Here is a 26,245-nt window from a genome sequence, read left to right on the forward strand (position 1 = left end):
CCTCCTGCTGCTGCCGCGCCGCCGGAGCATGATTTCTGTTCTCATCCTGAAGCAAAGTTCTTAACCTGAGGTACTATTTCTGGGTTAGCGGAGTCTGTAACCTGAAGCGTCTGTTACCTGAAGCGTATGTAACCCGGGGTACCACTGTATAGACCTTCTGGGGCCAAGCAGTGAAGTAAAGTCTTCAGTTTAGCATTTATCTCAATGGTAAGGAGATAACAGTAATTGCAAAAGTGGGCCTTGCACTGTTTTCAGGAACGTGGAGGTTCCCAAGGGTGGGCAGGAAGAAAAGTGGTGAATGTGATTTGGTTGATGGAGTGGCAGGAGAAGCTGCAGCAAAATCAAGGAAATGCAAAGGCTCAAGAACTGAAATACGGAAGCAGCAGCTGCTGCTGCTACAAAGAGCAGGAGATCCCTCTTGAGGCCTTGCACTGTCATGAACTGGTGCAGAAAACGACTGAAGGGCTTAGAAGTTTAAGCAGAATATGCAGGCGGGAAGCTTAATAATAATAATAATAATATTTTTTATTATTTTATTATTTATACCCCACCCATCTGGCTGGGCTTCCCCAGCCACTCTGGGTGGCTCCCAGCAGAACACTAAAAACAGAATAAAACTTCAAACATTAAAAACTTCCCTAAACAGGGCTGTCTTCAGATGTCTGGAGCTTGTTTCCTGTGGGTGATAGGGAGTGATCTGGGCCAATAATGTCAAAATAAAACCTGCCTTTGCTTCATTTCAGGACCTGTGAAACCACCAGATGAACTGATTCTTTTTCCTCACGCTTTTCCTGACCCATAGCAAGGGGGGCATATCATCAGATTTGTATTGATTTAGGAGGGGCAGTTCCCCCTCCGTTCTGCTTTGCTATGCCCATGACGGGGCTTACCCGGACGCCCAATATTTTATTTATAGTATTGACACCCCTGGACACGTGTCCGCCGCGATGCACCCCGCCCTGCCACGCGTCCTGTCTGGCGCCGCCCCGCAGGCCGCTGCGCGAAGTGCATCTGTCTGTGGAGCCATCCTGTTCCGGCATCGGGTTTGTAGCCCGATCCCGTGCACGGAGTTGGGCGGCACTTCACCTGCAAGGGGCCGGCCGTCCTGTCAGAGCAGGAAGACAAAGACAATCAGCCTTACCCCCCAGGACAGGGCTGGCCGTCTGAACCAGCCTGCGTGGTGCGCAGGTGCGCTCGGGCAGTCCCTCCGCGCGGAAGCGGAGCACCCCGCCCTGCACGCCCGAGGTGCGCCTCTCGCAGGCCGGCTCACAAAAGGGGCGAGTCCCGAGGTCGGCTCCGCCCGCCTGCAGACGCGGAAGTGTTGGCCTCTGGGACAGCAGGAGCCGAAGTGGGACGCGGGAGTCATGGCGCCGGCGGGACTGAAGGCGATAGTGGGCGAGAGTGAGTGGGGACAGGCGGCGGGAGGAGGGCGCTCGCCCGACAGGGGGCACGACACGCGTGCCCCACACCATGTGTGTATCCAGATATATTTGCGTGCGCGCGCCTGAGAGAGAGCGCGCAGTTCTTGGCTTTCACGGGGTGGGTGGGGAGGATGAAAGGGTGTCGTTTCCTCCCTGTCACACAGCCTTTCACGCAATCGCGGAGAGCGATTTTGCCCCGTCAAGATGGGGGACGCCGCTGGCCCCCCTCTTTCCCTCACCCCCCCCCATATTTCATATTGTGTCTTCCGGGGGAGGGTCCTCACACGAGATCTCTGCGCTTTTTGGCGTAGTCACAGGTGCCTCGGTGATAGCAGCACTCCCTGGCGAGGGCAGGCCACCGACTCTCTTCTTCTAGAACGTGAGAATTGGGCTTTAAAACTCCGGTTGGTGTTTCCTAGGCAGTGCCGTCTGAAGTATTCGTATTCTTCCCTTGTGCACCATCAGTACACTAAAACATGAGACTCATTAATCTCAGGGGGTCAAGGATTCGAGCCCCACGTTGGCCAAAAATATTCCTGCATTGCAGGGGGTTGGACTAGATGACCCTGGGAGATCCCTTCCAACTCTGATTCTATCCATTTATTCTGAATTAAGTGATCAGGCATTGCTAATGTAATCTTCTAACTGTGGTCACTGAACCCTCCTCTCTAAGAGATTCCTCCTTATCTTTTAAAGAGTTTCAGCACTAAACTGTTCTTAGGATGCACCCCCACCTCCGCCACCCTTAGTACACAAGTTAAACATTATGTCTTATCATTTAAAAGCATTTCTTTCTGTCTGGTTTTTAGTGCCTATTCGGAATATGTAATCGTGCTCCATCTTCATGATGATGATCTTTTAAATATCTGAAAACTGCCAAAATGTGTCCTCTCTGCTCAGTTTATCTTTTTTCCTGTGCTAAATATACTTGGGTTTTTTTGCCCTGGTATCCTTTGTTTTGCTTTCTCTTCACAGTTGTTTGCTAAATCTTTCACAATTTGGCAGCATCCTTCCCTGAATTGTAGCAACTTAAGAGTGGCACAGTTTACTCCAGTCTGCTTGAAGTTATCAGTTTACTCTGTTTACAGTGAGATGCTTGATGGTATAACAGAAACTGGGACAGGTTGTAAGAACAACAACATCATAGATCGTACCCAAAGTTTCTGTCAACAGTAGGGATTGGCCAAGGTGCTTGTTACTCCTCATTTGTATGATAATTCCTTACAATTAAAAGTAGTTTGAACAGTCAAGGGTGGTTTTACTCTTAGGTTACAGTCCTACTATGCACAATTATCCTTGAGCTTATTCCTGAGTAAACATCCTAAGAGTGGGCTATAAGTTTCTTGATTTCTTGTTTGGCAGCAGGTTAAGACCAGATTTAATCAAGGCAGATGATACAGAACCAGTTAGCTTGTAATGCTAATTTTATGTAAATGTGCTGAAATAAGGTAAAGTAAACTATTGTCTCTATTAGTCAACTGTTGTGTGAGAGAAGATGAATGATTGTTCTAATAATTCTTGTAGTTTCTTTTGATGCTTGTTACACAAAGTGGCTGCATTTTATGGATGTTACCCTCTGGGTACTAATCCCTACCTGCTTGCAGTGGCGAGGGGCAAAGGTGTGGAGAGGGTTGGAAAAGAGAGAGGGTGAATCAGTTCCTGCATTGGTCAGTGAGAATTATGAGATCTTAACATTCTGCACTTCTGATGGCCTGTATTGTTGTTTTTAAAGGAGTGCATGCAGGTGTTCGAAACACTTGTTTATAAGCTCTGAAAACACAGGTGGTTCAGTGGGAGGAATGAGGGGAGTGATAGCAGAGACAAATTATTTGAATTCTGGACCCATCCCATCATCCCATTCTGCCTACTGGGGTGGACAGGAAACAGGATCAAACTAAATAAATCCAAAGATAATGGTGTGGAGCCAAAATATTACTATTTTATTTTTTCCAGTAATTTATATACTGCTTCTTAAGCATTGTCCAATGAGGTTTTCTTAGTGGGGTACAGCAAGAGAGAGAATCAGGTAGAATTCCATTGTAGTGCTGCAAGCAACTAAATGCATAAAACTAATGACTTTATGCAAGAAAGCTTGTGCCTGCGAGCACCCCAAGATGGTGTTTAATTAAAGCATTGTATTAGTAATTGGCTAATCTTGAAACTGTTGCACACTCTAATACTTACAGGTGCTTTGACTGTCATCACTGGGTTATTCCATGCATGATGCAGCAAATGAGTGTTACTTCATAGAAATGTGACATGGAAAAGATAATCTGTGGGATGTTACTACTGTTTTAGAACCCCTGCCCTTCAAATTCTAGTTACAGGTAGGTAGCCGTGTTGGTCTGCCTTAGTCGAAACAAACAAACAAACAAACCAAATTCCTTCCAGTAGCACCTTAGAGACCAACTAAGTTTGTTATTGGTATGATCTTTCGTGTGCATGCACACTTCTTCAAATTCTGACAGCTTCCCCTGCTCCCTGTATGTAGCAACTAGGCCACTGAATTCCCAATGGATGAATGGAGACTGACTGAATTAAAACCCTCCCTTAAGGAAACATCAGGAGATTTCCTAATTCACCTACAAGTAGTAGTATGAAGCAATCTTAATTAGAAGTGTGTCTTACAAAATCCTATTGTTAGTGATAGTGCCATGAAAGATACATAACTGGTGTTGCTATTAACAACTAGGGACCTGAGGTTAAGAAAGAGAATTTTGCTGGAAGCCACAAAATGAGTCCTTAGGAGAGGTGGGGCTTTAACTGAACCTTCCCAGAGCAAATTCCAGTGCTTCAAGTGCAATGTGAGCAAGACATGTATTTAGGTTTGTTTTCATTCCTACTGGATATGTGAACAGACCTAATACATTCATTCTGCGGAGAGAGAGATGATGATGGTGGTGGTTTATGAGCATTATGAGACTCTGACCTTTTCTTCCTGTTTGAATTTACTGACAACGGTTTCATTCTAACACTTATTAAATCTACTAAAGTCTAGCAACTACCAGAATCACAGTGCTCTGCGCACTTGACATAAAAAACTGCCGAGAGCCAAACCTTGTAGATTTGCATAGTATAGCCTTCATTCTTCATGGCTTACGTACAGTGATAACTACTGGAAGAAAAGGAACGTTTCAAATTATTAAGGCTGTCAATCAGTTGAAGAACTTTTGTTTGTATCATAGACATGACTTTTAAAATTACTTAATGTCACTGCATGTTTAGAAATGCATATCTTCCCTTTGCACTTTTTTGCTGTAGAAAGTGATGTGCATTTAATAAAACATACTTGTTGTTTGAAGTGTGAATTGGTTCTGAGTAAAGGGGAAGCCTTCACTGCTAAGAACAGTCGTTATCTAGACTGCTTACGCTTGCTCTTAAAGATAATAATTTTGTAAGTCTTGTTTCTTCCTTTGCTGAAATGTCAAGCCAATAACTGAGAATTTGCAGGTGGGCTCTTATTTTGAGACACTACTTCCATTTGCAAAAGAATAACAGGTATGTGATACGGAGTCCTCAGAATAGTTATCATCTGCTTGCTTCCGGTGAGAGTTTGGTGCAATAACCACTAAATCAAGTTTCAGTCTCTCTCAAAGGATTTGATGATGGCTTTTAGTCTCCAGTAGCTAAAGAACGAGAACTGTTGTTCTTCCACTCCATACAACCACAGTATAAGTAGCTGAGTACAGTGGTGCCTCGCAAGACGAAAAGAATCTGTTCTGTGATTCTCTTCGTCTAGCGGTTTTTTCGTCTTGCAAAGCAAGCCCATTGAAGGATTAGCAGATTAGCGCTATTAGCAGCTTTTAGCGGCTTTTAGCGGCTTATCTGCTGATCGGATCAGCTGATAAGTGGCTTAGCAGCTTAGAAAAAGGGGGGGAGGAAAAAAAACCAGCAGGAACTCGCAAGACATTGTCGTCTTGCGAAGCAAGCCCATAGGAAATTCGTTTTGCGAAGAACCTCCAAAACGGAAAACTCTTTCGTCTAGCAAGTTTTCCGTCTTGCGAGGCATTCGTCTTGCGGGGCACCACTGTAGTAACAGAATATGGAGCTTGAGCTGCTGAGTTCAACAGCATAACCGCGTGGCATTGTTTAACTCTGTTAGTTTGAGCAGATCTTCCGTAGATTTTGATTAATTTTTTTAAGTTTGCAGTATTACAAATTCCAAAAGAGTGGCTGATTCTAGAACTTCTCCATCAAACATAGACTTAACATCTGGAAGAGGAGTGAGATCACACCTAATAAGCTGGTATTAGCTCAGTTGGTAGAGCATGAGACTCTTAATCCCAGGGTTGTGGGTTCAAGCCCCACTTTGGGCAAAAAAATCCTTCATTGCAGGGGGTTGGACTAAATGACCCATGTGGTCCCTTCCAACTTCACAATTATCTGATAAATGATTCTGTGACCTTTGTGTGTTCTACTGTGAAGGTCTGAAAGGCCATTCTGTGCATCTAGAGCATTGATTCCAAAACTTTTTTGGGCCACTGCCTCCTTGGTTCCATAAACTGATTCCCAGTTCCCCCTACCCTACCATATTAAAAGCATTATTCAGAATAGCAGTTTCCACAACACACTAAGGAAGGTAATAACACAATAAAATTCAAAAAGTAACAATTAATTGCATATTTATTAAAAATCCAGTTTGAGCTATTTAGTTTAATTAATTTAGCAGAATTCATGAATTTCCTTTTCAAAGTCTGATAGTCATTTAACAAGAGTCTTAAGAGGTACCACATATAGTAACTACTTCACTGTTCAGTAACTCATCAGTGCAATGGATGGGCTTGATGAAGTGATACCAGTTTCCAAATGTCTGGTTTAAAGTCACTTAACAGGAGTCTTAAATCACTGTGCTTAGGAATCTGGAGTTGATTCCTTTGCTTGGTGACAGGTTTTATGGCCACACTAAACCATGTTCCACCAAATATGATGTTGCAAATCCAACAGTGAGTTTCTTAACTACTGTTCATAGTGCAGAATCCTTCAGTAACCAAAACTCTTTGTACAATTTCTTAAACTTTGACTTCAGCTCAGAGTCATTTTGTAGCTTGGTTAGTTCTTCCTCCATTACCCCAACTTCCTCAGTATCTGAAAATGGATTTATCACCCAATCTGGAATTACCACCAAAAGAACATCCCCAAATCACTCAAACATATATGCAGTATATCCAGGCGGTAAAATAACCTTGCAGATCATCATTTCTTATCCCACCTTTCTCTTCTAGCTCAGATATATATGGAAATTGGTGTCACTCGAGACAGCCTATATTGTGCTTGAATAGAGTTAATAAGAAATATTGACTCCCCATTTGTATCTGTTTCTCTTTGCCTTGCAAATAACAACTCTGGAGCCAAACTTTCATCTTTTATAAAGCGCACATAAGCGAGAAGCAAAGATTCATTGCCTGGCGGAATTGACTCATCCAGCAGTAATGTGAATTCTGTTGTCCTCAGTAAGCTGCACAATGTCTCTTCAACATTCTCAGCCATTTCATCTAGGTGTCTTTGCACTGAATTGTTGCTGAGAAGAATAATCTTAATTATATGGTGTGGTGACTTATGCAAAACAGCACTCGGAACCTCACTAACTGCTGGTAGGAGGAGTTCTTCACCAGTAGCATTTGGCTTTCCGGACTTAGCAATCAACAATGAAACAATCAACAGTACAATGTGAGGAAGGTGTTTTGCTCTAGTCCGTAATCCCACTGCCCCTCAGGGAGTGGTGCCTACACACTTTGGGAACCATCAGTCCAAAATGTGCTCTTCATGTGACTGGAAACCCTGGGGCAATCCATTTCAGTTTGTTTAATCTGCTGCAGCATTCTAGAAATTAACCAGATTGTCACGGTATGAGGTTCTTATAGGTAGAAGCAGTCCACTGTCTCCAAATTTATGGACAGTGTTAGAATCTCAGCTATATAAACTAATCACCAAATGGCACCTTAAACTTAGGTTGTGGTCGCCAAACTAGAATGTCTAGGTGCCTTTTTTCCAATGGGATTTAAAAATTTATTTTATTCATATTATTTCTGTACCACTTTATATTTTAAAGGAAAAAAATCTCAAAGTGGTTTAAAACATCAAATAAAACAATCCAGAATAAAACAAATTCAAGCTTCAAGGGAAATTCTTCAGATCATTCCCTAAGTGACATTTTGCTTTCCCCATATTTATTTACCTTCTTAATTTATATAGCTGCCCCATAGCAAAAGTACTCAAGGAAGCCAGTGTGGTGTAGTGGTTCAAGTGTCAGGCTAGAACTTGAGAGACCAGAGTTCAAAGTCCCGCTCAGTCATGAAGCTCACCAGGTGACATTGGGCCAGTCACAGCCTCTTAACCTATCTCACAGGGTCATTGCAAGGATTAACTGAGGAGGGGAGTGAACCATGTACTCCTTGGGGGGGAAAGGTGGGATATAAAGGCAATAAATAAGTTCTTCTGCTAACCTGCTTAGGAAAGCTGGAGAGGCCAGCCAGTTGGAGATGTCAGTCGCCAGCCTGGCATCTAGAAATCTCTACATGGTCACAATTGAACCTGCACCAGTTGCAAAACACGCCTGGTGCCTGGCTAATTTCTAACACTGTTCATGAAATGAGGCAGTGGGCTTGAGTTGGAAGTACAGTGATGTACACAGGCCTCTTCTTCAATCCTCAACCTGTATGTTGACTCCAACCATAGTAAACCTGTTCATGTTGATGACTCCAACCATAGTAAACCTGTTCATATTAAAGCCTCTGTGGCATTTTTTCTGCCCTTCTCATTGTGTTGCAGTCTACTTTAAAGGGACATTAAGGTCACCTGTGTGTGTTTTCTCCCCTTTGCCTGCCCAGAACAACTCCACTCTAGCTTAACTCTGCATGAGTGTTCTGTTCAAATCCTTCAGAAGCAGGACAGTATAGAGGGAGCTACAAGAAGAATTGAGCAGCAAAAATAAATCAGGTCCTGGTGACCACAGCAGGAAAGGGTCTGACTCACTTAAGAGGCTCTTATTTTAATTTGTGATGCAGCCATTTAATAGATTCAAATAGGTCACCTAATGTACTGATGGCTTCAGCCCTATTTCTAGCCATTTCCCGCTGTGATTCTCAGAAATGTGGTTTGTTTTGTTCCCACTTCACCATTTTATTTATCTGTCCTCTTTTAAAGAAAATTGGTTAAAACAGCATGCGCGCGCGCACACACACACACACACACACACATATATGGGAATTAGGCTGCTCCTCATCTCTGCTCCTGCCCAATCTGATTCCTACTCAACCCCCATGTTTCCACTACTCCCAGGTAGCTGGGACTAGTAGTGGGCATGAAGTCATGCCTGCAGTCTCCCTAGAGTTGCATGCATCTCACTGTAACAAGCCACTGTATTATCTGCATGCTGAACAGAATCGCTGGCACCTGCAGGCAGTTCTTGTCTACAGGCAACCATCTAAGGTTTTTTTTTTTTTTTTTTTTTTAAAAAGAGATTTGAAAATAGTAACTGCAGAAGGAGCACTAGCTAAAAAGCAGTATTAGTGTTGGTGGGACTTGTCTGAACAGGGAATGGGAACCTGTGAACTTCCCAACTTCCATCCGTCTCTGCATGTATGACCAATGGTCACAAATTATGGCAGTTACAGTCCAGCAATATCCAGTTCCTCATCTCTGAGGTAGAAAAACAAATAGCAGTAGCTGGTTGATTCCATGTGTAAAAGCACTTAACAGGATAACTTGATTCTTCAGCTATGGTCGTTTTAGTTCTTGAAATTCCAGTGATGTATGAAGATTGTTGTTAGGGTAATACCTCGTTATCTAGTTTTGGATTTGTGTTGTCGAGCTGTTGTTTGATTCCAGACCACAAAAGCGAAGGGTGGAACATAATCGCCAATGTTTTCCAAGTTTTCCACCCAAGCCTAGGGTTTGCTTGGAATTTGTTGGTTTACCCTCCATTGTGATGGAAGATTAGGGGTTGTTACTTGCAATTATTCGTTCCAGATTCATCTAACATATAGACTTGTTCAGAGAAGGGTGGCTGTGAATTGAAAGTTTTTTAAAAAAATATTAATTTGTGACCAAAAGCTCTGGAAAGTACTGTTGCGTACATACCCTTGCCTTGCATTTTAATGGTATGACATGGGCCAAAGTGGAGATCTACTGGACAATATCACATACTGGCTTCAACATATGGTAGATCCACACCAGGCAGCCATGGACATCTTGGGTTATGAAGCAGGCTTGTTTCAACACCAGAGAAGGGAATGCATGAGATTGAGACTGATAGTAGCTTGTTCCTATGATTGATTGATTCTGTGCCGCTTTCCATTCAAGTCCATCCCACAATGGCTCATAAAAAATAAGTATCAGCAGTAGCAATAAATTTAATAATAGAACACAGAACAAAACATCTCATCTCAATGAGATGAGACCATTATAAGCTGATTCTACAAAGTCATATAATTAAGAATTAACAATAAAACAATTATAAGCATAGCTTACATTATATGCAAATGCAGGCATGGGCAGTTTATATATTTAGACTAATGTCTTTCTTCATTCAGCTGGTAACATTCAAAGTCCAGACTCTGCTAGAAGAGTCTGGACTTTGTTCCAGAGGAACAAAATAATCAGTACCAAAGAAGAGAGAGAAATGGGGCTGGGGGAGAAAAATATCCCTCAAGTGGTGCAAGGAGAACAGTTTGTTACATTTCAGATATGAAACTTGTTCAAGGGCAACCTCTTTATATATTACACACTGGTGCTTATGAACACACTTAAATGCTCTTCTAGAATGTAGATTCTTTTACCCCACAGACTAGGGTCAAACCTTTTTTTCCATCATTAATGTCTGAGTGTGTCTGGGATGAATATTGCAAGGCTGGCGAAGGGTGGCTGCAATCTAGAGCTTATAATTTTTGGGTACTCAAAAGTAATAGAACGGTAATCAGGACTGAGTATAGCCTGTTCCTTTATCAGTTGTTCCAAGAAATGCTGAAGCTTGGATAAATCATAAAAATTAAGCCAGTTTTTTCCTCCCCCCACAAAAAATGGTGTGTGTATGTGTAGTTTGTTCTTTTGCATGCATAATTTAGCACCTCATCCTTTCTGTAAGAAACATAGTGTCCCAAACGTACTGCTATTCCTCCCTAGAATATCAGTTAAGAGGTGGCAACTGTCCCAAGACCACCCTGTACATTATAAGTGGGCATTATAGGCCTGGAACTCCCCAGACCAAGATCAGTTTTCTTCTTGCCACCATTCATTGGCTCTTGGGTGCTAGATCTGGGAAGAGGTGCAGGAAGAAGAGAAGACAAGGAAAGCCGCTCCGCTGGCTGCTGTAATCGCTTATCTCCCCTTGGGCTTCTCAGATTTTTAACATGCATACATTCTTTCAAGCCTACTTTCCCAGAACTGCAAACTGGTTTTGTTTTTGTTATTCTAGCAGTTCTGCTGAATTGTACAGTACAATGCTGAAGGCTACAATGCAGCAGGAGCCACATTAACAAATGCCTTGTACACCTTTTAGTTGAAGACACACATTGTTGACAGCCTGCTAGTTTTCTGAATCCTCTCTCATGGAGTGTGAAAGCCACTATCATGTGTAAATTTACTGAGAAGGCATCATTTCATCAGGCTTTCCGTTTCTCCTGCCACAAATGGAAAGTATTCTGAACACTACTAAGAAATGAAAGAACTTTCTTTGGGTTTCTGTTGCTGCCCTACATTGGTGCCTGTGTAGAGGCTTGCTTGCTTGATAATTTATTTTTTATTTGAACTTTTTAATCACTTGTTACACTCTAGGCAGGGGGATTATGGGTTCAGAATCTTATTACTCTCTCAGTGAAATGTGCATGTAAATAGGCACTTATTTTGGATAAGTAATAGGTGCCTGTTTTAGTTGAGTCAAGAATGGAAAATTCTAGTTGAGCTGCTGAGTATCTGTACGGGGGTGGGGTGGGGTGGTCTGTTCTGCTGAGTTCCTGTGCTCAGTGTGGAAGCCAGGCCTGGTTCCCCCTTGCCCGTCTCAAAACTAGTTAAGTACAAAATGGCCTCTTTCTCAACTGAAAAAGTGTGAATGTTTAAATGCAGTTGGTTTCTTTCAGTGGTACTTGGCAAGAGAACTGTTTCAGCAAGATGGTCGCAAGTGGGTAACTGGGAATGGTTTTTTGAGCAGAACCCCCCTTAAGGACAAAAGCAAATGAGACTGAGAAATATGAGAGCTTATTAAGTGCTGGATTAACTTGCCAGCAGAGCGACAAATAATTACTCTAGTTTTCACAAGTCTTACAGGAGAGCTCCATGGGAGCAGGCCTGTCTCAGGCAGAGCTAGGCGAAAACGTGCTTTCATGATTATCAGAAGGAAGACAAGCACCAATTTAAGCCTCTCTCCTGGAAAAATCTTTGAGGTAGCTGTTTCCCATTTGATCTATTTTTATATTCCCCTTGGAGTGCACAATACAGTTCTTGAGTCATATCGATTAAGTTATAACACATTTTATCTGGATTTTTGCTTTTTTGCTGTGTTCATGTTTAAATATAGATTTGTGACCCCCACCCCTTTTAAACTTTTTTTGGGGGGGGTCTTTATTTTTATAAATGCCAAAGAGTCACAATGTTAATATGTATAAAAATTGGACTTGTCCAAAAATAGAAATAAAAGCAGGAAGTGTGATATTCTGACTAAATCCAGTGACGTCACCATGAAGGCATAGTTAGGCCATTTTGCATAGTGCCTGTACTTGATTCTGATATTGCAGAATAAATCTGAAGCTTAGTTTGCGCACCAAGTAGGCATGTGAAATGATTTTATACTGATTCACTCCCCTCAGGGCAGGCAGCTCACCAGACTTGCTGCCCATGTAGCCTGGTAATTATTACCTAACGGTGGGCAGGCTAGGAGGAGGTGGAGAGAGAAATTTTTGTACTTGTAAAACAGCTTCAAGGCCACAGACGTCCAGCCTGCTCGCTCTCCCAACTGGTGGTGAATGAAGGTTTCTTGGACTGAGATGCTTGACTGGCCTCTTTATAGTATTGGTTACTAGATGTTTATAGCAAGAGCTGTTACTGCGTGTCAAGGCTGGCACTGTTGTAAGAGGGTTATTTTTCCTGACATGAGGAAAGCAAGTGTTTGTAAGATGCAGCAAGCAGGCCAGACTGGCCTGTTCCTTTGTGATGATTCACTGTGAGACAAAATTTATTTTACTGGTCTCATACACCTTGAAGAGAAGAGAATTGGTGATCAAGGAAGTTTTCTTACATTTCTGTCTGGGGTAGTTTCTCTGTTTTTCTTAATTGGGGACGTTTATATATGCACCTTGGATATCCTGACACAGTGTCCAAGGTTTACCAGGGTGTTGCCCTTTGTCTGCAAATGTTTGTTATCTTGGGTTAAGGACTGTACTGAGTGTTTGTACTTGCAAGCTGATTTGTGGGGTCAACTTGCTCCTTTGTCGCTTGGCAACAAATGCTCTCTCTTGCTTTATAAGGTATGCTTTTTGTAGTTTTTGATTATATCAGCTACTAAAAGGCTCAGAGAAAAAGCATTCTTTCCCAAAGACATGTTTAACAGATCAGTCCCCAACCTTTCTTGAAAACACCCAAGGAAAGAGAATATGCTGCATAAGTGGCTGCACTTTGAATTTTCACTGTAGTATCAATTTGCTTCCCTTCAGCTGAAAAAAGGCTTCTTTCATATGCTCCGTGATGTTATTCACACTGCAAGGCTGTGGACAGTCTCCCCATGTCACATTCTGGAAATTCTATTCAATTGTGATTTAAAAGTAGAAGTTGGAGAAATGAGGCCTTCAGACTTTCTGAAATTTTGTCCCATTCCCATAATTGAAGCTAGATGTGATACGCAAAACCTTTCATTTCCTCCACTACCCACAGTTGTCATCCCTGTCCTCTAGTTGGGATGCAAATAGCTGTGCTATATTAATAGTTTCAGATCTTTGGCACCAAATGTTGTGGACATCTGCAATTACAAGGTGTTTCCTGGTAGATTATGCAGGGTTAGTGGGTGATCCTCTGGCAGTGCTCTCTGCCAAAGCTGTTAGTGCATTATGAACTTCTGCATCATCAGTCCACCATGCGTGTGCAATGACGCTGGTGTGATGGCACTGGTGCCTCTCATGTGCCAGGCAATCCTTACAGCACAATCCTATTCATGTGCACTTGGAACTGTTCAGTAGAGTTCAGTGGGGCTCACTTCCAGATAAAGTATTTTTCGCTCCAAAAGATGCATCTGACCATAAGACGCACCTAGTTTTTAGAGGAGAAAAACACGAAAAAAAATATTCTGAATCAAATGTTGTACTAAACTATTTAAAGCAGCAAAGTGGGCTGCTCCTGTCCGCTTTGCTGCTTTAAAGCGAGCCATGGAGGAGGGAAAGAAGGGGAGCTGCCTGCTTTGCTGCTTTAAAGTGAGCCACGGAGGAGGGACGGATGGGAGCCGTGGCTCCCCTTCCTTCCCTCCTCTGTGGCTCACTTTAAAGCAGCAAAGTGGACAGGAGCTGCTTACAAGTCCCTCCTCCGTGCAGCATTCGCTTCATAAGATGCACAGACAATTCCCCTTACTTTTTAGGAGGGAAAAAGTGTGTCTTATGGAGTGAAAAATATGATAAGTGTGTGCAGATTGTAGCCTAAGCCCCTTTTCGTATCTCTGTCTTATGCTAGCACTTTCTCAGACTAGGAGTAGACCCAGGCTGCCTCTTGCCTTTTATTTCAGTCTACATACAAGTGCTTCTTGTTTCCCAGGCATGGTTGCTTTTCAAAGATGCTATGTGAATTTTGCATTTTCAAAAGTTTGATTGGGTCTTTGTGGCTAAAAGACATAAGAGAAACAAATGTGTTTCATTTAGAGGAACTTGCTTTCTGTGTGGATTCAAGGCTTCTTTTCTACTGAGGTGGAAGGTTGGAAAACTGCCCAAACCTTCTTTCCCTGAGAAGGCCACTTTCTGTCACCACATTACAAGGTCAGGTCTCTGTGGAGAGGGATCTCTCATTGTTCACACTTGTCTTTACTTCTGAATGGCAGTCCATGATTATGTCAGTGACACCTGCTGAGCTGATTTTGAATTACTTGCACTCCCCATGAAGACAGTTGTTTGACTTCCATAGAAACCTTTACTATTATTTAACATTTTGGATCAGGACAAGAATACATCATATGGAATAGAACAGATTTGCAACGATATCCACTAGTGGAGAGTAGAAATTGCCTCTGGGAGGCTAGGTAAATCAGTTTTTGTATTACACATGCACACATCCCATAGGGCCATATGTCTCTCTTGTCTCCCTTCTAACATCCAGTCAGGGGTGGGGAATGTCTGGCTCTTTAGCTGTTATTGGACTCCAGCTCCTGTCACCCCTGACCATTTTCCACACTGGCTGGGACTGATGGGAATTGAGATCCAATAGTATCTGGAAGGCCACAATTTTCAACAGTCTGCCTGTAAAAGTCAGTGTGGTTCTTAGTTTCTGACTTGGTTCTGTTTGACGAATACACTCTGATTGGTTAGATTCCCATTGGCTTAACAACTGGCTTCTGGTGTCTGCTTCCTAGAACTTTGTTCCATGTCATTGTTGCCTGTTGAGATACTGTGTCACCTGAAAAAGCATTTGTTTTTCAACAAACAAGGAACAGATACTTATTTTGGGATGATTCTGGAACTGTCAGGCTAGTTATAAACATACTTACCAGAGAGTAAGTTCCAGTGGGTGGTATACAGTGTTAGTCCTACTTGGAACATACCCAGTTAAATGACTGGACATGGCTAACTTAGATCCTTGAATTTCAGTAGGTCTCTCCTGAGTAGAACTTAGTTTCTTCCAAATTCTATTGGTTGTATCCAACTTCCTTCTGAGTAAGCATGTTTAGGATTGCATTGTGTATGCAATAACTGACTGAGCAGATAAAAATGTAGCTCTACACTTCTAGTCCAGCAATAATCACTTTCAGATGATTATAGGTCACTCTGGAGACATTCCGTTCCAGTATAACAATTCTGGTTTTGCAATATCTGAAAATGTCCTTGGAGAAAGCAACTGTAAGTCTCAGCTTCCCTGATTTGCTATGTGGACAGTGTCCATGCCATTATTGCTATGTTGCTATCTTATGTTCTGTGAAAACTGTTTGTTGTAGCAAGTTAGCTAGTGCCTTTGGTGGGGATGGCATTATTTATTACATATTTTTCCATTGTGGAACTCAAAAGCTGTGCACATGAGGTTCTGAAGACGTCTCCCATCCAACCACTGACCAGACCCAGACCTGCTTACCTTCAGCAAGGTGGCTGCATCAGGTGCCCTCAGACCATGCCTTGGGACATGTCTAGAGCAGGTGATATCTAAAACTGATCGTACAGGAATGGGAGCATTTCCAGTATGCCTTTCATACTCCAAAAGGTCCAGTTTGACTAGTTCTCTGTTCTGTTCTGTTCTGCTTATCATGTTGCCTAATGCAGTAAGCACTTCAATGCTAGCTGCCAGGTGTTGGTATGATAGCAACCTTCCCTTCTTTCTCATAAAGCAGGTGTGGAATGGAAACTGCCAGATAGCAGAGCTGAGCTAATTGAGATTGGAGTTGAAGCTAAACTTGGTTAATAGAAGAATAGAGAAGCTCTTTAATTATAGTAGCATGATTGACATAAACAGTTTTCCATTGCTCCACGTCGTTCAAACAAGGACTTAACTGTAGCTTAGAAACAAGCTACAAATTGCATGTAGCTGTCTGTGTGACTGTTTTTCTTGATGCATCTTTGAGATGAGCCCATAGTTGGAGGTTAGGGATGAGAATTGGTCATTTTTCTACTCCAAGCCCCCTCCTACATTTGTTCCCTCTCTCCTCTTCCCAGCCATAAGGTTGCAAGTATGTGTTTACCTGTGTTTTGAACCCTGAGGAAAGGAAACGGATGAGGAGTGAATTTCAGAGGGGGAAGTGGCCAGCGGGGAAAGAGTTAAGCACCACACCCACTGCTTCCTCGTTTGGAATGCCTCCCTCCCTCCCTGCTTTACTAGAAACACTTTGTGTGCAATGGGCAGTGTGTCTCTTGCATAGAAGATAGTTTGAAAGAGGATTGCTCATGATAATTTCTCTGACATGTACAATTAGTATCACAAGGGCTTGCTGTGATTTTGGTTGTAACTTGCATTATCTGTTCAAGAATAGTAAGAGACATATGTGGCGTAGTTAAAAATAAAGGGCAAGGGTGAAGGGCGGATTAGTTTTGGGGAGTCACCTTCTTTGCTTTTCCATCCTGCATCTGATCCATGCTACCATGTACGGTCCTGAAGTCGAAAGGGCCAATCTGTTGCCAGAAAGTCCCATTTTGAGGGCACTTCTTAATATATAGGATGCCCAGGGTTGGGTATCATGGACCTCATCTTGCAAAGGGAGAGTGCTGTGTTTTGGGGGTCACGTTTGGAGCGGGGGCATACTTTGCAGACCATGGGGGAAGACAGCAGAATCTGAAGCAGGTCCTGTGAGCTCATAGCGTCAGAAAGCCCAGAAGAGTTTTAGCTTCTTGTCAGGGAAGAAGCATCAGTCATGAAACAAAATGGAATTTTTTTTTTTTACAAGCCTGAAACACACTTAAAGGATTGTATTTCTCAGCAGACATTCTAATCAGTAGCAAATACCAAAGTAGTTGATTAAATGACAATTCCTGTGGCGTATTATTAGATGCACAATATAGATGAGATGAATAAACAGTAGATAATTGTATCCAAAGTCAAATTACCTAGCCGCAAGGTCGACATAAGAAGTTGATCCTAATATGCATTTGCTTGTGTTAAATTTCGGCACTCCCCACACACCCCCTCCATTACCAGATGCTCCCCAGCCCCAACTGTTCACTGGCCTAGTCTTCTCACCCAATGCTGATAGGAATTGTCCAAAGTGATTTGCTTTTTTACACTGTCTCTCTAGTCTAGCCTCTTGGCTGCCCTGAGCCTCTTGTCTTCATAACACCAAGATTGTGATTCACAAGCACATAGTCCACTGACATGGAGCATGAAACAGACCACCCACAGTTTATCCAAATAATGAAGTCTCTCCAGCTGTGTATGCCTTCTGTGCTGTTCATTTTCAGCTCTTGCCCGCTGCCCAGCTTTGCCCCTCCTGAAGTGTTATGGCGTTGTCCTGCTCAGAACATGAAGCTCATAGCCAGCATTCTAAAACAGTCTGCCATACCCACCGCCACGCCGATTCAGCAATAAAACGCAGGGGGAAGCACTGGGACACACACACAAACACCACACTCAGACATAGACCTGTGAAGCCCAGACCTGTACAGTGGTACCTCTGGTTGCGAACGTGACCCGTGCTCGTTCACAACATGAAAAGAGCGCAACCCGCAGCGGCGCTTCTGCACATGCACGGGTTGCTATTCGCCGCTTCTGTGCATGCACGTGATGTCATTTTTCACGTCTGTGCATACGCGAGCGGTGAAACCCGGAAGTAACCCTTTCCGGTACTTCCGGGTCGCCACGGGACATAACCTGAAAGAACGTAACATGAAGCATGACTGTACCTAGAAACCCAGCACAAAAAGAAGTGTGGATGAGCCCTGACAGACTTGCTGTTATGATTCTGTTCATCTTAAAGATACAGCCTGGAGTGTGCGCGCAAAGGGGCTGCAGAATAGGAGAGATGACGAGGCACGGAAATTGGGGGGTGTCCTGTGCGCAAGGGAAAATTGAGAAATTGAGGAGAAGGAAGAGAAGGGAGTAAAAGGAGTGGAGGTGGAAAGGGGGCTTGCAAAAAAGAAAAAGAAAAAGGAAGGAGTAGGAGGCACGGGGAAAGGGTTTGAAGATGAAAGCAGGGACATGAAAGGATCTGAAAAATAGGGAAAGTTGGATTCATAATTGAGCAAAGGATGAGATGGATGCTTAGTAATTTCAATGTGTGGGAAGAGGAAAATACATGAATTTACCATGCAGGTGGGGTTGCACAAAGAAAAGAAGAGAGGAGGCATAGACATGGGGGTGAAGGTGAAAATGGGTGCAAAACAAGGCTGTGGAATAGAAAAGTGGCTTTAGAAATGTGGCTGGGAAGGGGACAAGCAAGGTTAATAGTTGCATGGGATAGGAAGGGGAAGCTCCATGGAGTTAATGTGGCAGGAATGGTAAGGAGCTGGAGAGCAGAGCAAGCAGAGGCACAGCCCCTAGTATATGCCTGGGTTGTTGTTTTTTTAAATGAATGGTTTCTGAGGCAGAACCATTTTATTTGTATTGTCTATGGTAATGTGGCCGGTGGCATATCCAGGGTCTTTCTGACTTGGTTGCCCCCTTGTGTACTTTTCGCTGCCATTTCTCAGTCAGTGCTCTAGTTTGGCAGCTGGATTCCTCCAAAGAATTTTCACTTTGTCACAGCTGGTAGTTTTATAGCCTTGTTTTCTTCCCTGCTCATTGTCACAACTCTTTTAAACAAGTATTACCAGTTACTCTTTTTAATTCAACCTGTCCAGTTACTGTGTTTGTGTTCATTTATGTGGTTTTGGGCTGGGTACGTGGAGCATTCAAAGCACCTTGAGTGTCTAATTTAAAAAGACTTAGCACTCTATTAACATGTGACACTAATTCAGAGGCATCGGTTTCAGGCGTCTTGGATTTAGTACCCCAGATTGGATTTAGTATGTCCACACACACACACACACACACACACACAGAAAGAGAGAGAGAGAGAGAGAGAGAGAGAGAGATTGTCAGAAAGAAAGGATACCATATCTCATTCCCATCCATTAATTCAATTTTGGGTTTAGATTTTGAGTGAATCATCAGGTTTATCAGCATTACAGCTCATGAGATCCGATTTAAACTGGTGTGCAGTTGCTAAGACAGGAAGCGCTTTTGGTTAATCCGGGGGGAAACTTCTGCCACTTAGAATCATAGAATTGTAGAGTTGGAAGGGACCTCAAGAGTTATCTAGTCCAACCCCCTGCAATGCAGGAATCTCAGATAAAGCATCCATTATTTTTTAAAAGTAATTTTATTAATCTAGATTTTCAGGATAGCCTGCAAAAGAGAACCATAAAACAAATATAAAACAGATCAAAAACATCAGAAACAAAAGCAATAATCGTAGTAACATTAAAAATACAAAAAGGCAGTAGATATAAAACCAGTTAAAATCCTGGACAATCTTTTTTTTTATGTCTAAAACATGACTCTCCGGGTATCCATGACAGATGGCAATCCAAATTCTGCTTTAAAACTTCCAAGGAAAGAGAGTCCACAGCCTCCTGAGGGAGACTTGTCAGTTTATAAGAGATCAGAGTAAGTTTAGAAAATGGAACTCTTTGCTCTTGTTCCCCATCCCCCCCCCCATGCCATGGATGAACTAGTGTGTTGCAAGGAGGGAGATAAGGTGTGGGATAAGGTCAGTTGAACTGGAGTACTGAAGATCATTTTACTGCAGAAGAAGCATTTTATGTTTTCTGTCATTTTGTGCAGGCTACCTCCCCACTGAGGACATCACTTCCTTATGCCTTATGACTGTAACCCGTGTTCGTCAGCAGCATTTATCACATAGATGATCCTAGAAAACTTTGACCCGTTTTTGTTTTTAGCTTGTCTGGCTCAGAGAGTTGACCCCATTTTATCTCGGTGATCATCACATGCTCTTAGGCTGGCAGTGACCCTTTACCAAAAGAGTGGGTCTGCCCCTCACTTTGTCTGACTGGCTATTGCCTAGGTCAGGGGTGGATAATGAGTGGCCTTCCAGGCAGAGTTGGGCTCCGGCTTGCATCAGCCCCGGCCAGCATAGCTAGAGTAGTCCAACAGTATCTAGATGGGACACAGTTCCCCCATCCATGGCCTACAGCAGTGAGAACAAACTTTGGCCTGTAGGTCTGCCAGTCCCCTCCATCTCTTCATTTGGCCTTGGAGACTGTGATCCACCTCCACCCACCCAGGTTTGTTTGCTCAGACATCACCAGAGCAGTGTAGGTTCCAGGCAGAGGTAATCAACCACCACACTGTGCCCGTAATGTATGAATCAGCCCTTAGTGAAAAAACTACCTATAGCTGGTGAGCAGTGCTGGAGCACAACAAAGATGTATTGACATTGCAGTTCTGGGCATTGTTGGCTCTCCACCTGCCAGTCCTCTGTAGAGAGCAGTCAGGCTCATGATTTGTTATCTTTATTGCCAGTAAACTATCTGTAGTGAGCCTTGCTTCTCTCCCACCGATGACCGCAAAGTATAACTTTTGAAGAAGTGCGAACACCTGCAGTTCTTGGTTCGGCATCAAGGCTCTTGGAAGTTTAAAAAAAAAAGTTACCAACTGAACACTTAATGAGGGAGAATGCAGAGTGTGTTCCAATTAGAGAGAAGCGCCTGTTTAATTTCCTGATGACTGATGCGCCTGACTTCTGTCCCATTCATAAAGTGGAAATGTCGTGTTAGGGGACTCATCCGATCACCTTAAAACATTTCTGACCCAGCTTTTGAATAAAATGTTTTCAAAGTACGGTGCGTGCTTAAAACAGTGATAAAGCAGCAATCAAGCAGTATTTTCTAATGGCAGCAAACTCTTCCAAAGCACCTGGTGTCTAAATGATGTTAAATATGACACAAGCTGAGCTGATAAGGGGGGAAATCACCATACTTGAAGCACCAGCACTGAAAAGGTCCAGCCCCTGGTAGATGCCGCCCCATTCCCCTGGTTCACCTGACATATCCATATGGGAGTAGGCCATTTTCTTAAATACCCTGGTCTCAGACAGCCTGAAATGAGGAAGGCAGTTGCTCTGTGGGAAGAGCATATGCTCTGCATGCAAAAGATCTCAGGTTCAGTCCACAGGTTGAGCTGAGAAAAAGACCTGTCTTGAGAGCTTTTCCCAGCTAGTATATGTAGATAGCTAGATGGAGCCATGGTCTGATACTATTCAGGGCAGACGCCTATGTTCCTACTCACTCCACATCTTTCCCCTGCACCTCCGAAACCTGGAAGCTAACTGCTCCACCAGGTTAGGGGTACAATTCTCCTACTGCCTTCAAAACTGCTGCTCAGAGGGCTCCCCCACAGGGCATGTGAATCCACTTTGTCTTGCGTGGACAGTAAAGTTAGACTCTGCTTATTGAATGTCACAGAAGATGTCTACACTGGGGCGGTCAGAGGCATTGCTTATCACTCTCCAGCCCAGGAGTCAGCCAGTTATTCTAATTGCATCTAGTAGTTGTCTCGGTGCTAATTCAGAGCTTTCCTTCACCTTTCAGAGATCTTGAACGATGTCATCCGTAGCATGAAGAAGGAAGGAGAATGGAAGGTAAAAATGGTTGCTGCAGCTCAGAGCACTGCATGTGTGGGGTGAGCTACACAAAGTCTGACTACAGGGTTCATGTTGTCTACAGATCAGTGATCTCTCAGCCTACTAATAAAAATTACCTGCATTTCTACTGGGCACTGCAAAGTTGCTTAATTCAGTCAGACCATTGCTGTCCACACTTAATCTGCAATGTAGCAAGTGTGTCGTTATTATTTGGGCCATGTGTTCACTGTGTCTTCCGTGGCAATTACCATTCCTAGAACTCCCTATAACTTTTGCTGTCATAAGAGGGTGCATTACCAGGTCAGCCATGAAATTACTGGCTGTCAACAGACCAAAGAGGTTATTGGAATAAGCTTTGCTCCACTGATTCTCCAAGGGCTTGTCGTGACTTCTGTAGAGCTGACTTCTAATTCTTTTCTGATTTCTTCCTCCAGAAAGGGAAAGTATTGGATCTCTCAGTTGCCCCTGTAGACTGCAAATATGACTGAGAGAAAGAAAGAGATCCCTTTTTGCTGTGTCTGATTATGTGTTGCAGCAGCTGAAAATCTTGTAAGGGTTAGAAAGCAGACCTGGGAGTTACCCCCTCCCCACACCACAAACATCAGACAGCTGGTTTGTGAGACTCAGTGCATCCTGAATTGATATGTTTTGTAGAGCTTTCTTTGGTACAAGTGAAAAGGTCTTTAGCACCTAGAACAGAGATGGGGAACCCATGCGTTCCATATATTATTGGACCCCAACTCCCATCATCCCCAGCCATGCTGGCTGCAATTAATGGGATCTTGATTCCAACCCCTTTTGGAGAGCTACTAGTTCCCCATCTCTACCCTAGAAAACCATCTGATGCTCCCATAATCCTGAATGTAAGAGCTGGTGGGGATTCTGCGTAAGGTTAATTCACTAAATTGTCCTCTTTGGAATGCTTTAGCCAGCAGACCTTTTTACAAGCAAAATCTATCTCCAGTAGTCCACAGTGGATACTCCCAACTCCATCCCAGAATGTGTAAGAATTGAAAGTTTTCCATGCTCATTTCTAGAAAGAAAGCAGAGTCTTAATAGCTTAGAATGGACAGGATAGGTGGGTTGATAATTCTAGAGCACAGGAAGAAATGGGATGGAGCAAGCATGAACTTGTTGATTCTGCCATGCTGCCTTTTTAGTGGTGTGATTATTATTTTGATTTTTTTTAAAATCTCTTTTCTCAGTTACAAATGGCTTCCTTGTGGACCACCAGATTTGTGTTCACTCCCATTGTTCTTCCCCTCTTTGTCCCTGCAGGTACTTGTTATGGATCATCCGAGCACCCGCATTCTCTCATCTTGTTTTAAGATGTCAGACCTTTTGGCTGAAGGAATCACAAGTGAGTACTTGAGCAAGAGCCTTGTATGTTCTGTTTTGATCCTGTTTTAATCAGAGGCTTATACTACTTTGAGAAATGCCCCTATCCTCTCTCTGGCACTGACACCTCCCTTCCATTCCAATGAATTATATGTGTATCAGTTGAAAGTAAGGTGGATCTGCAAGTTGCTGCATAGTGTAATCCCGGAACAAAATAGAAACCTGGTCCTCTAGGCACCTTCATGCTTTTAGTCAAGTCAGTGAATCTGGTGTCGTCGTTCTCCTCCTTTCTTTCTTTCTTTCTTTCTTTCTTTCTTTCTTTCTCTCTCTCTTTCCCTTCCAAAATTCAGACATCTCAAATACATTTCCTCTCTCCAGTTATTGAAGACATTAACAAGCGCAGAGAGCCCCTCCCCAGCCTGGAAGCAATCTACTTGATCAGCCCCATTGAGACGGTAGGTCCTTAATCTCCACATACTTGGGCAGACACTGAATTGGTGAGATCCTCCAGATGCCACTTGATAGAGGGGGAATCCCACAATAGTCACCCAGTTCCTTATTTCAACATGTGGCATGCTGGAGGCCCTTAGGAAGGGAGGAAGTTGGTGGGAAGAACTGTGGGCAAGTGGGGCAGGTGTCATTGGCTGCCTGCCGCTGTTTCTTGAAGCCCTATTATCCCCATAGGCCAGGAAATCTGCTCTTCCCATAAATCTCTCCAATTTAAGTATTCCTGGTATGGCTGGAGTATCCCTGTTTGTGAAACCAAGGTGAGGGAAGCTAGCGGTGGAAGCTCAAATGCAGATATAGCTGTTGCTAACAATCCATTTTCCTTCTGCAGTCTGTGCATGCTCTGATAAACGACTTCAAATCCACTCCTACCTTCACCTATAAGGCTGCCCACGTCTTCTTCACTGACAGTAAGTTCAGGGCCTGCTCCTAATCAAACAGGAAGGCAGGTCAAGGCTTGTTCTGGGAACGGAGAGAGATGAGCAGATGGTGGGATAGAGGAACACTCCATAATCCTACTGAGAGATTTGGCTTCGGTCCTGTGGCATTTCCAGTCATCGAGGGCATTCCTGGCCTACCTGCCACAAATTCCACTTGTACCTGAAGGTTTTGGACTGTGCTCCGAAGCACATACTGTTACTTGACATATTATCAACAGGGTTCAATGTGTTTTGGCCCCAGTGAGCATGTGCATTTTAGAAAACTCCAAAAGTATGTCCCTGAGCCTCCCGTGTCACATGGCTTGGAGAGTAGTTGATGCTTCTGCTTGAAGAGGAGAAGTATCTGTCCTTCTCAGTGCCCTATTTGTGAGCTTCTTGGAACTTCCCATGAGTTTTCTTGTCATCATTGGGGAGAAGTAAAGGAAGACGCTGACCAGCACTGCTCAGGGTGGTCTCCAGTTCTGGGCCCACATGTCACACTGCAACCTTTTGTTTTCCCACCTTGGTAGCCGTCAGAGTGGGGTGGGGGGCTATTACCTAAGGAAACTTGCTGTGCAGTTAGTTTGGTGAGGGGAATGGGGAAGATCAGCATAATTCCTTCCTCCTTGACTTTCAGCCTGCCCCGAGAACCTCTTCAATGAGCTCAGCAAGTCGCGAATCACCAAAGCCATCAAAACACTGAAGGAAATAAATGTTGCTTTCCTTCCCTATGAATCACAGGTGAGGAGAGGGATGAGCAGAGGGTGGACTAGAATTGCTTGCAAATGGAGGGGCAGCGGCTCTGTCATTGTAACGTTTTGCATGAGGGATGTTGCCATTGTTAAGAACACGTGGCACCACGTGCAGGAATTCTTGTGTGGGAGCTTTCTGCAGTGGCTGTACAAAATTTGAGGTGGCAGCCTTGCAGTTGAGATTTCTCGAGGTGTGTGATGTATATCCCACAGACCTCCCTCAGGAGTTTATACTTTGGCCACATCTTGGTAGCTGGGAAGGAACAATCCAGCTGGGTAAATCAGACTTACCAAACCTGGTGTGCTGCAGTTGTCCTTGGACTACAGTTCCCATCATCCCTGACTAGCCCCCATGCTAGCGGGGACTGAAGGGAATTGGATTCCAACCACATGTGGAGGGCACCAGGTTGGGGAAGGATGGAAGAAGCCATATCTGCTTAAAGTTGAGGACTGCTTGTAGCTTTGATTCCTCCGTGTGGCTGGATGCATGCTTGTGCCTGCTCCGATAATGGAAGCTTAGCTGCTAAGTAATTGCAGAAAAAGTATCAGACTGTCACTTAAGCGACCATTTCAGCTAGTAGAGACTAGCAAGAGAATTTATATTTCAATTATTCTGCCAAACTATTGAGAACAGCATCTTGCCTAATAATGCTGATGTTCTCTTCTGCTGCTTCTCATAGTTTATTCCCAGTATTGGGGTGCAGGACTAGATTTGAGTGGATGGGTGGGTTAACAGGCAACTCGTATAAACTTTTCTATATTTTTTAAACTATAGCTATTTTATTAAAAGGTTAACTGGGTTCTGCTTTTCCAAGATGGCGAACGGCACTTAGTCAGCGTGAGTGTGAGCTCCCTGATTTATCTTTTAACATTGTTTTAATGAGCATAGAAACCTTTTAACCTTTTAACTTTTAACTTTAGTTTTTAGTTTTTAGTCTTAGTTTTAAATTAGTGAGTAGGAGGACGCCTTTTTCTATCGGGGAGACAACCATTAACCTTGAAACTGGGGCGGTTGCATGAAGAGAGAAATGACTAAGCAACTATACAGCCCTGCTTGTGGGAGAGGAACTGGGAAACGTACCAGAGATTCCAGAGATATAGACGACACAGAGGAACTGAGATGCCTGCCTCTTGCTAAACAATCAAAAATTAGCGAATCTGAAGGTACAAAGGATATTTTTAATATCCCAGTTTCAAACTCTTTCACACTGCTAGCAGAGATGAATGACGAGGAAACCAGTGTGAAAGGACCTTTTGATAACCTGCCTAGTAAACCTTCAAGCAATAATAATACTGGCATCCACTCGAATGTTTGCACTAGAGCCCGTGAAAGCTGCATTGATGAGATACTATTTGAACACTCATCTACTTTAGACCTGGTTGCTAGAACAGTGGACTATATCTTTAAATACATAAAAGACATCCGAGGATCCTTGGAGAAGATTATCTCGCTTGTATCCCTAACAGGTAAAGACAGTTCCCCTGATGTACCACCTGAGATGAAGCCCTTACAAATGCCCAGAGCACCCGTTTTACCTCATACCTCCTGTATAATTCCTCAAGCTGCTG

At 43.4% G+C, this 26,245-nt stretch overlaps 1 protein-coding gene across 3 annotated transcripts in view; it reads left to right on the forward strand.

The window, feature by feature from the left end:
• Nucleotides 1-1,243: 1,243 nt before the first annotated feature.
• Nucleotides 1,244-26,245, forward strand: part of STXBP2 (syntaxin binding protein 2) — a 41,291-nt gene continuing 16,289 nt past the window's right edge. The window contains exons 1-7 of one of the 3 annotated variants that reach the window (XM_081185788.1): nucleotides 1,316-1,401; nucleotides 3,608-3,748; nucleotides 21,608-21,657; nucleotides 22,939-23,020; nucleotides 23,377-23,453; nucleotides 23,837-23,915; nucleotides 24,562-24,665. In XM_081185788.1, the coding sequence (XP_081041914.1) occupies nucleotides 21,634-21,657; nucleotides 22,939-23,020; nucleotides 23,377-23,453; nucleotides 23,837-23,915; nucleotides 24,562-24,665 (366 nt within the window). In that variant the 5' untranslated portion in view covers nucleotides 1,316-1,401; nucleotides 3,608-3,748; nucleotides 21,608-21,633. Of the gene's footprint in view, nucleotides 1,402-1,610; nucleotides 1,801-3,607; nucleotides 3,749-21,607; nucleotides 21,658-22,938; nucleotides 23,021-23,376; nucleotides 23,454-23,836; nucleotides 23,916-24,561; nucleotides 24,666-26,245 lie in introns of those variants that run through there. The other 2 variants (XM_081185786.1, XM_081185787.1) reach the window with 2 other exon arrangements.

The sequence above is a fragment of the Podarcis bocagei genome (assembly GCF_964188305.1).
Source record: "Podarcis bocagei genome assembly, chromosome: 2".
Lineage (NCBI taxonomy): Eukaryota > Metazoa > Chordata > Lepidosauria > Squamata > Lacertidae > Podarcis > Podarcis bocagei.